The sequence below is a fragment of the Phaethon lepturus genome, unplaced genomic scaffold, assembly GCF_000687285.1.
Source record: "Phaethon lepturus isolate BGI_N335 unplaced genomic scaffold, ASM68728v1 scaffold33754, whole genome shotgun sequence".
Lineage (NCBI taxonomy): Eukaryota > Metazoa > Chordata > Aves > Phaethontiformes > Phaethontidae > Phaethon > Phaethon lepturus.
In genome coordinates, this window is record NW_010537607.1 from 25,293 (window position 1) to 35,189 (window position 9,897).

The 9,897-nt window shown below is 47.8% G+C and overlaps 2 protein-coding genes across 2 annotated transcripts in view; both read right to left on the reverse strand.

The window, feature by feature from the left end:
* KMO (kynurenine 3-monooxygenase (kynurenine 3-hydroxylase)) overlaps nucleotides 1-240 on the reverse strand; it is a 10,312-nt gene extending 10,072 nt beyond the window's left edge. Inside the window, exon 1 of the mRNA XM_010286539.1 lies at nucleotides 187-240. Within this exon, the coding sequence (XP_010284841.1) occupies nucleotides 187-240 (54 nt within the window). The remainder of the gene's footprint in view (nucleotides 1-186) is intronic.
* A 4,534-nt stretch (nucleotides 241-4,774) lies between these two features.
* Nucleotides 4,775-9,716, reverse strand: LOC104620350 (uncharacterized protein C21orf58-like; the record flags this gene model as incomplete). The annotated part of the gene is made up of 5 exons (XM_010286540.1): nucleotides 4,775-4,951; nucleotides 6,686-6,825; nucleotides 8,206-8,320; nucleotides 8,786-8,929; nucleotides 9,649-9,716. Coding segments are annotated over 5 exons (644 nt in total), but the record flags the coding sequence as incomplete, so codon positions are not given.
* Nucleotides 9,717-9,897: the final 181 nt, after the last annotated feature.

Below are 9,897 nucleotides of genomic sequence, written 5' to 3' on the forward strand. Positions count from 1 at the left end.
AAGTCCTAGCTGCTCAAATGAGCCTTGCTGCCTCCCACAGTGGGAACTCAACCAACTCCTCCATAACACCCCGTCATCTGAAGTAGGAATGATTTTAAAAACATTCACCCCACGTCCAAGCAATGTTTTTACAGCTCTGGCTCCGTGGCAAACACAATCACACAGCAGCCAAATTGTGTTTCCTACCAGACCACCGCCGACAATAGCGACTCTTTTCCCCCGTGGGTCACCAGGCTCCATTGCTGAGGCAGCCCCCAGGTTGCAGGTTCTTACTGCTGCGTCCCCGCTCCCTGTCCTGCTGCGCTGCCCTCGCCAGCGGGGAGGAGAAGGGGAAGGACGTGGGTGGCTGAGTCATGCCTGGGTTCTTCTCCTCTGGTTCATATTAAAGTTTAACTCCCAGCCCAGAGACTGTCCATGAATCAGCCTGGCCGTGTGGCCAGCCACACTGAGCCTTAGGTAAAGATGTGAATGTGGCGTTATTCAGCCAAGCCTTATTAAAAGGCCTCTTTTGAAAACTGTAAAGCAATTCTGCAGTGTTCAAGGACCTCCTAATGAAACGTGCACAGATCAGGAGGACAACTTGCATCTGCTGGGCTTTTGCTGGAACTTCGCTGGGCTGCAAATGCAGAGCCATGAGTGGGACAACGCGGAGTAACTCCTGGAGCCTCATGGGCACTATCCTAAGAGTGGGATGTGAACCACAGTGCTTGCCCAGGGACCTGATCCCATCTGCAAGGACATCTTTTGCCCAAAGAAGCTGTGCATGGCTTGAGCGTTTTGAGGTGTGATGCTGAGCAGAGGTCCATGCCTAAGCTGCAGAAGCTTCCCGGAGCCTGGATGAGGCTTTGAGGAGACATCTCTGCACACACCATTTCACATGTACGTCCTTGGGAGGAAGTGCTGTGCTGAGCCAACACCGCACATAGTAAGCTTTTAGAAGGGAGGAGCCAATTACAGCCTACACACAATAATTAAACAGCAGATAGTAAAAACACATACATTAACATACACTAAGTACCGTTTATTGCTAAACCTGCAATGCACAGCCTAGAACAGCAGACATCTCGAAGGAGCAGGATCAAATCCCCACACAAGCACAGTGCTGTTCTCCATTGCACATCCTGGTTCCTGGTGCAAGAAGGGCCAGCTGCTCCTGAGGGACTGGGAGCAAGCACCATGCCATACTCCCATGCAAGGAGAGGACATGCAGGACGGGGTCAACAGGATCCACAAGCAGCCCCAGGCCCAAGCTTAAATGGGACTGCTGGGCTTGGAGAGGGCAAGGGTCCCAGGTGGGGCTGGCTGGGGTTATTAAAGGCTGTTAGTGCCTGTGTCCAAAGGAGTTGCCACTGAAGACCCTCCACTGGGTTTCTCTGATCTGCTCACCAGTGAATTGATCCATGCTATCTGATTGACCTACACACATCCAGCAAAGAAAACAGAGCAGAGAGGGCAAAGAGCAAGGTAAGATTTTCATAGTAAATAAATTATTCATTAATTGTTTTCAGAGCACAGACAGCACTCCATTAGCTTCCAGTGGTGCCAGTTATTATTTAGGAATATGACTCACAGCACCCTTTGCATACTTGTCTGGTAGTCTTTACAGATTACTCCACCACCCTGGCTTACCAATTTGATAGCATCACTCTAAGATACATCAATTAATTCATGGACTCCTGTGGATAACGCAGCACACAATCGTGTAACTAGAGCTGCACAAGCTGCCTCAGCCATGGTCTGTGTTCCTGCTCCGGAGGCAGGAGGCATGGGGAAGCACCCAGCACGACGGCGAGCAGCACTACGTGGTACGGTAAATGAGCCACAGCTTGAAAGTTTTTTCTTCCAGGATGATACACATCAGCTTCTTGCTGCCAAACCTATCTCCTTAGCTACTGACAAGAGTTCTTGGCAAACCAGACTAAACTTTCCTATCAGGGACTATCTGTATATATGCAATATCTTTTCTTCCAGGTAACCATTCCAAAAAAAATTTATGTCCCTGGGTTATCTTCATCAGATTCACTCACAAACTGCATCAGGCAAAATCAATGTAAGGATGTTTTCCACTTTAGAAACAGGAGAAGGTGGGAAGACATTGAGAAAGCGCTACTAATTCATTGTTTATCTTTCTGTAGTAAACACAACCAGGCTGCTGAGAGCATGAAAAAGTATTGCTCAATTAAAACTTTGAGCAAGCCTTCTAAGGAGTCCTAAATGAAAACAAAAAAACAGGATAGCATGGGCTTGGATTAAAGCCTGCCCTCTGAAAATTAATGGGAAAAGTAAAGAAGGGAAAAGTGTTCTATTTATGTTGTTGAAGAAAAAGACATGCCAATATCCAAGGAAGAACCTCAGGATTTTATTATTTTTTTAAAATCAAGTCTAAAACCTGATTATATGAGAGAAAGGTTGAGAAATAATGAAACAAATATGCACAATTCCAGGCTGCTTAAATCACCTTCTAATAGCTCTTTGAGAAAGAAAGAAGAAAACTGTAGGTAGATTTGTAAATGTGAGATTTGGGGGAGACTGGGAGTCAGAGCTCTCCTGGGGAAGAAAATGTGGACTGCAGTTAGCTGGGGGTGGCTATTGCACTTCAACGTTCAAACCTGATGACCACAGGAGCAGATTTCTTTCTGTTCTTCTCCATTGAGAATTATTTATCCAAATAGTGTGTAAAGCCAACTCTCATAGGTAGGGCAGAGTGCTGGTCTTCAGGAAAATTCAGTGCCAGGATTTTTCTCTGCTATGTAGGTAACTTGCATTTGGATCATTCCTGCTCATCATTAGTTTCTGGGACAGGTAATTACTGTAGGACAAGTATATCTGTGAGGGAGTAAAACCAAAAATGCTGAGGGAGGAAAACTTCAGGCTGATGAGGTTTGGCAACTAAACCCTCATTCAGGCTTCTTGGGTTAGTTTGCACCATCCCCGCCAAGATGGCAGCAGGTCCCTTTGCAAGGGGCATTTCCTCCATTTGCACAGGAAGGGGATTCCCAGCCCTGGAGCTTTGTCATACTCATTTGCAAGGACTCAGATAGCACTGGTGGTAAGATTATTTCACGCCCAGGGGCTGCTGTAGGCTGCCAGGCCTGCAATACACTTTGTGATGGGTTTTCTTGATTCTGAGAAGAGACAGCAAAAAAAGTGGTGATTGCTTGTGGCTGGTTTGGGCTTGGAAGATGAGAGGAAACAACTGAACTAGCAGAAACGGGTAAGCAGCCTACAGGAGCACGGTACATTTCTTCTGAACATCTGCAGTCTTTCTCCTGCTCGTTTCTTGTACCAACAATGTGCAGTCATACAGACATTAAGCGTTCAATCAGACAGGTTATTTAGGAACTGTTCAAATACAGGTTGACCTCAGCAATGCTATGGTCCACTTGCAGAGGAGCACGTACTGTCAGTATGTGGGCCACCTGCAACAAGAAAAATGGCTTTATTGTGTTTGGTAATAGTCAGCAGTGCGTGCTCGCTGCAGCTGCAAAAGGACAGTGCAGATGTGTCAGATCTCATAATTTATGGTGGAAGGTAGCTGAAGAAGAGGAAGAAGCCAGCTTAAAAGCCATGACAAGATCTTCCTTTGCTGATTTCTGAAAACAACTAATTGCACTCTGATTCTGGTAGGAGCCAAGAGATGTTTACCGATACAGATTACAAATCCATGTAAAAGTGAAAGGGGTAGAAATGTTTATTGCTTATAATCCCATTAGGCAAATAATCTGTTCCAAATCCCATGCTAAAGAGATACAGATACTCCTGCCAGCAGGTCACCCATGCCTGAGGATGCAGCTGCCTCCGTCCTGCCCTTCTGTTCACTAAGGCTTTGAAAGAGACATTGCACAGAAATAAAAGCCGTGTTCTCACGAGTGCAACAGTTAGTCCCCATGCCAAAGTCCCCAGCCACAACATAACACTCTAGGAATCTGCGTTTCTTTACCAGCCTCGGCATGTAAGAACTTCCTAGCACTGCTGCTTCCATGCCTGCTTTCCTGCTATCCCCTCCTGATGTACTCGGCAAGACCACTGCTCTCTCTTGGCACAGATCCTTGCCCAAGGCCCCTCCTGCCACTGGCCAGAGATAGCAGGGAGGGCACAGGCAAGTGAGCCTGTGGAGGAGCCGGCTGCTGACCTCCGCTAAGGGCTCCATGGCTCTACAGACCTGGGGGCAGCCTGGGGAGAAAGTCCATCCATTTCTGTACTTGAAAAAACACCCCAGCTGCGAGCACAGGCTTATCGCAAAGGCTCAGCTTTGTTTCTGAGTATTCCCCTCCCTTTGTACTATTTTCCTTAGCAAGTGGTGGTGCTTTTTTTTTTCCAGAAATTTCTCATTAGCAAATGTCTCATCAGTCTTTTAAGAATATAAATCCTACTGGGAACCTTAGCCTGAACGTAAAACACATGCAGCCCTTATTTAGCAGGTCTCTGCTGGGTTCACAGGAAGACCCAAAACGCAGGGCAACAGCCACTGCACAGCAGAGCCATGCAGCGTTGCTGGGTGTTGGCTCTGCATGGCAGGGGCACAGCTTGGTATCATCTATAGACCTTGTCTGATCCTGGTGTTTAATCCACAGTAAGCAAGGGATCATTACTCAAGTCATAAGATTGAGTGTATCAAATCATCACCTCACCCACCTCAATCCCATTGCTGCGTTAAAGGCAGTATTCAGGACTCGCCTCAGTGAAGAACCACAAAGGCATGGGATTGACTGGTCTACCTCGCTACCCAACGTGCAGGACAGAAGGGCTAAAAGTTCATGTCGTGGCTGTTTACTTACGTGGGCAGGGCAGGGAGCGTGCTGCCAGTCCAGTGCTGTGCCGCGGATGTGGACGGGAAGCCCGCGTGGGGCACTGGGAGCACCCCTGTGGGAGGGTAGTGGTGGTGGTGGTGCACCGCCGATGGCCTGGGCCTGTCTGCTTTCACGGTCAGGGGAGCAGCAAACTGCAGGTCCTTGTTGGAGAGAGACAAAGGGCGATTTGTGAAATCTGTGCCCCCATGGGAAGTGTTCCTGGATGAGGGGCCGGGTTCCCACTCGGCCACCCCTTGGTAAAGAAAGCCCTTCAGCACGTGTCTGGAGATGGGTTTTGCAGGCTCCGACATAGAAGGACCAGAAAACACTTGGTGATTTCAGATTTCATCTGATATTCAGAGGCACTCAGACCCCACTCCCCCCAGTTTATCCCACTCGTCTACATCAGGGAAGCACACGGTGACAGGATGGCCTGGGGAGGAAGGTGGGGGACAGGGGGACGCACATTCTTCCTCTGCCATCTTCCCTTACACGCGGGGTCCTCCACAGAAAGCTGCAGATGAGTCTGCTGCCTCTCCCAGCACCACTGTCTGCCCCAGACACTCCCTCACAGCAAGGTGAAAAAGTATTCAAAACCAGAAACTGCAAAGTTTAAGGAAAATAGAAAAGGACTTCTGTCTGAGGCAACACTCAGTGCAGCTCTGACGTAGGGGAGAGCCGGCACCGCCTTCCACTGCCACGGCAAGACCAGCCCGGCACCATGGCTGACAAAGCCAGCAGGCCCCTCCGTGCTGCGGGTGGCCTCCTGGGATGTCAGTGCCCCGATACGGCGAGCTAGCAGCTGCTGTCAGAGGCTTTCTGTGCAGGGCAGACATTTGGTCCCAACAGGTGCAAAAACCAGTCAGCTCCTTCCAGGCCATGGGATGGGCTGTGGAGGAGGATTGCATTTCCCACCCCTCTTAAACTCGGGCCTCGGGGCCTCTTAAGCCGTCTGTTGCTTTTGCAAATAGCACGTAGGAAAGGTGTGAGTGATCTGGGCAAGGGCTGCAGAACTGTGGGAGTTGCTTTCTCACCCGACAACCTTAATATCTGAGAGGAAGAAAACAAATCTTGCTTACAGCACAGGGAAAAGACATAGTTAGCCTGAAAACGGAGGGGTAGGAAATGTACAGGGGAAGTTTTTGCAACACTTGGACATCTCCTCCCCAAAGATCAACTGTCCTTGCTTCTCAGGTAAAAAATGCTACAGGTTAGAGACTAGAAATACATGTTCCCAAAACATTTAAGCACACTAAGGAGCTATATCACCTTGTTAAAAATAGCTTAGGAATTTGGCACCTAAGGATATATTCAAAATTAACAGGCACTGGATATGTTTTGGAAAAATCCCTATAGGGATCTATATGCCAAAATATCTTTAAGATCTGTCCTTTCAGAGCTCAGTAGCCATTGATTTTCAGTGAGACAGGAACTAGAGGAGTGGGGCTCCAAGCACAATCAGAAAATCTGTGCTTCAGCTCTAACCCATTTGAAACTGCCAGGTCAAATTTTACCAGTTGCAGGATTTGTAACATAAATATTGTCCTGCTGTTTGCAGCAAGTGGACCTGCAGCAGCAGATTCGCAGTGTAGGTGTCTTGCATGCATAGTCTGTTAGTGGTTCAACTGTACAGGCCAGATAATTTTCAGAGCTGGACTGAATCTATTTTGCACTTGTAGAGGAGACATTCTTCCATGGGTCCTGTCACAGTGCTCATCATGGTAAAGAGGCAGGCTGTGCTCTGCTCAGTAACAGTCTTCTGCTGCAGTGGGTTTGAAGATGTGCACAGCTGTTAAACGACCCAGACTTTCTGCATGTTTTGTCCAGGCCCTGCACCCTCTCAAAAAGATCAACCATCACTTCGTGTGAGCAAGGATGCCCTTCAGACTCATTACCTGCTGTGCATGCTGAAGCAGGGGAGAGCTGGCTCCAGCAGGCTGTGCGAATGCCATCGGTGGCAGAGCCTTCAGCATCATGTTCTGCATGATGATCTGGTGCATCTGAGCGTTCTGCATCAGCATCATCTCTACCATATCTGAGAAGAGGCCACCCCAAGGAAGAAAGTAAGAGCTTTATCAGCAACTGGCAAGCAGCAGAGGCATCTTGGTAAGAAGTGCCCTCCAGTATACAGACTGGTCACTGCAACCAGAACAGGGCAGCTGAAAGGGACACATGAAGAATATTAGCATTATTTGGCCAGGCAGTGCAAATTTAATGTTTATGAATAAGACTGTTTAGATCAGCTCTCCTGTTTCTCCTCCCTTCTACTGCTGTTGAGCATCTTCTGTCTGTTAGGTTCCCTACAAGCCCAGCCCTCTGGCTATGCTGACTGGCAGGCTGGAGAAGGACAGAGTGATAGACCTCTCTCGCTTACTCCAGCATGGACTGACCAGAGACTGACCAGTGCTCTTCATTGCTTCGGCTCAAGATCATTTTTTGCATGTGAGAGGTTTCCTCAAGTTTGCATGATATTGCAGTGCCACCTTGAGAGTCCATTGCACATGCATCAAATCTACTTACTATGATCCCTGGGTCCTCATCACAAAGGACTTGTGCAGTTTAACTAATTTGTTTGGGAACAGTGGAAGGAACAAGGGAGATGGGAGAAAAAAAGAAGAAAAGAATCAAGGCAAGTCTCCATTTTTTATCGAGTCACACCAAAAGTAGGTTATGTGTTTCAGCTTCAGAAAAGTCATGCATGAACTGGGACTATTTTGTTTATGAAAATAAACTCCGATTCAAAAATCCAGATGCTTAGATGAAGAAAGAGCTGAGAAATATTGCAGTTTCATGACTGAGGATTTCTCTGTAGGATAGAGAAACTTTTGTCTGAAGGTTGAGCCAGGTTTTGGTTCACGTGTTATTTCATAGTAGCATCCACCTATGTTTAGAAACAAACTCTTTTTATTGGCATTGAAATACATTTGGAACAACACTTTCAGATGTTCTGTCTTGTTTCCAAACGTGGGGTATAATAAAAGCTTGTATTGTTCTGAGAAGATCGAACAGCAGGTTAAGAAGGAACAAAAGAATAAAAACAGATTTTAGAAGCCTACTTGATAATTTCGGAATAATCTGTGTGGATGAGTTTGACCTTGTTAATATTACTCAGTGCCGTGGGTTGAGCTGTTTTGCTTTCCAAAGCTTCCCTGGCAGTTTAACCTGGCCTTGCTAAGTTGTCCCTTTTGCTTTGGTTTTAGTGATAAAAGTTTGTCCCAAAGCCTCTCAGGAATGGTATCTAGTCCATTTATGGAGTGCAATTCCCACAGCTCCAGCAGCATGTTCCAGTCATGGAACAGCACATCACTAACTAGCTTGGATGCTGTCCCGTGCCCCATTCCGCTTGCCGTGGCACCTTGCCTGCCCTCTCCAGGCCTGGTGATGGGAGCTGGCTGCTAGATGGAAGGTACGTTACCTTCTTTAATGCTTCCAGAGCGGGGGGCTGCAAAAGGCTGGGCAGGGGGGATCTGCGTGATCAGGGGGGGCGGCTGAGGTAACTGCTGGATGATGGTGGCAGGCTGAGGCGGCATCTGAAAAAGAAAGAAAAGTGGAGAAGGCAGGGTTGGTTTTGCCAGCTCCCTCATCTTTGGGAAGGGAGAGCAGTGGGTACCATCTGCCTGGACTTCAGTAAGGCTTTGGACATTGTCTCCCATGAGATCCTCGCGAAGAAGCTGTTGAGGTTGTGGGCTGCACAAGCAGCATTGGAAAATGTGCATTGGAAACTGGCTGAGCAGCCGGGCCAGAGCATGGGCAGTGCTCCTACTCCTCTTGCTACCTTGTTCCTATGGTGAACCATTCACACTTGTGCCTTATTTGTAAGATGATTTCCCTTAGATTTTGCCTGGGGCAGTAAGGGTCCATAAAACAGCAGAGAGGTCTATCTCCTGTTTCGGTGGGATGAGCATTTCCACACAGCCCCCAAGTCGCTCCACCTGCAGCTGTTGTCTCAGACCAGCACAGCGCTAGTGGTATTTCCGAGGAAAGAGGATCCTTACCGTCTGCTGGATAATCCTTGGTGGCTCTGGCTGAGGAGCTGGAAAAGGTATGTTGTAGACATGCGGGTGGGCAGCTCTGTGGTTATGACAGTGTCCTCCAGCTGGTGCAGGGGGCTGTGAAAGCTCTTCCAGAAGGTGCTGCTCCTGCGAAATCAAGCATCTTCTTAAAGAAAATCTGGTCACAGAAAGGCAGACATTTCTTGTTACGCTCTCTGGACTAAATGAGATCAGACTCTGGGAGCCCGCAGCACGACACAGCCTCGCTCACCAAAACACTGCTGCAGAAACGTCCAGCACTGCTGCATCTGACAGGCAGACCACAAGTGACCGCTGCATGAAGGGAAGCGCCCAGCCAGTGCACACACAAGTATAAAGAAAGTTTTTCTTCCCACATGTCTTGAAGCCATACAGTTTTCAGCACAAGCAAAAAGGAATGGAAAAAAAGTGAAGAACAAACTGCCAAAAGTCTGGGAAAATGTTTCATTAACGGTTGGTACCCTCTACAAAGTAGGAATAAGTAACAGTTACTACTGTCCCTATTTTGGCAGCATTAAAAATTGCCTATTTGCACTTTGGCACTACCCCAGAGAGCTTATGATACAGCAGTTCAGGACAAACAGAATCAACCCACCAACTAACTCAAGTGGGTGCAAGCTTCACTAGCTGCAGTGAGGGAAGACATACTGCTCTCCGGCCCATGGCCCTGATTAGCTGGCCCTGGCTCTGTACGCGGCACCAGCAGAGGACTGAATGCTGCCCAGCCCAAAAACTAAAGGACAGGAAAAAACTGAATCCACACTGGTAGTGGATGTGCAGATAACCTGTCCCAGTCTGTTGTTTCTGCCCACAGAGAGGGCTCTTACCCGAAGCTCCTGCAGGAGATCTTTCCTTCGCCTTAAGGCACTTTGGAGCATATCCTCATGTCTGTTCCCTGAAGGAGGAAAAGTCCATTATCTTCTCAAAGGATCACAGAGACAGAGCTACTATAGCACCTACATTATGAGATTAATTTTGGCAAATGTGTTATAAGGTAGCTTGACTTCTTCCACAAAAAGCTTCAGGCTTCTTTTCTTGTCAAATCCACAAATGGATAATGACTTTATTTATATATA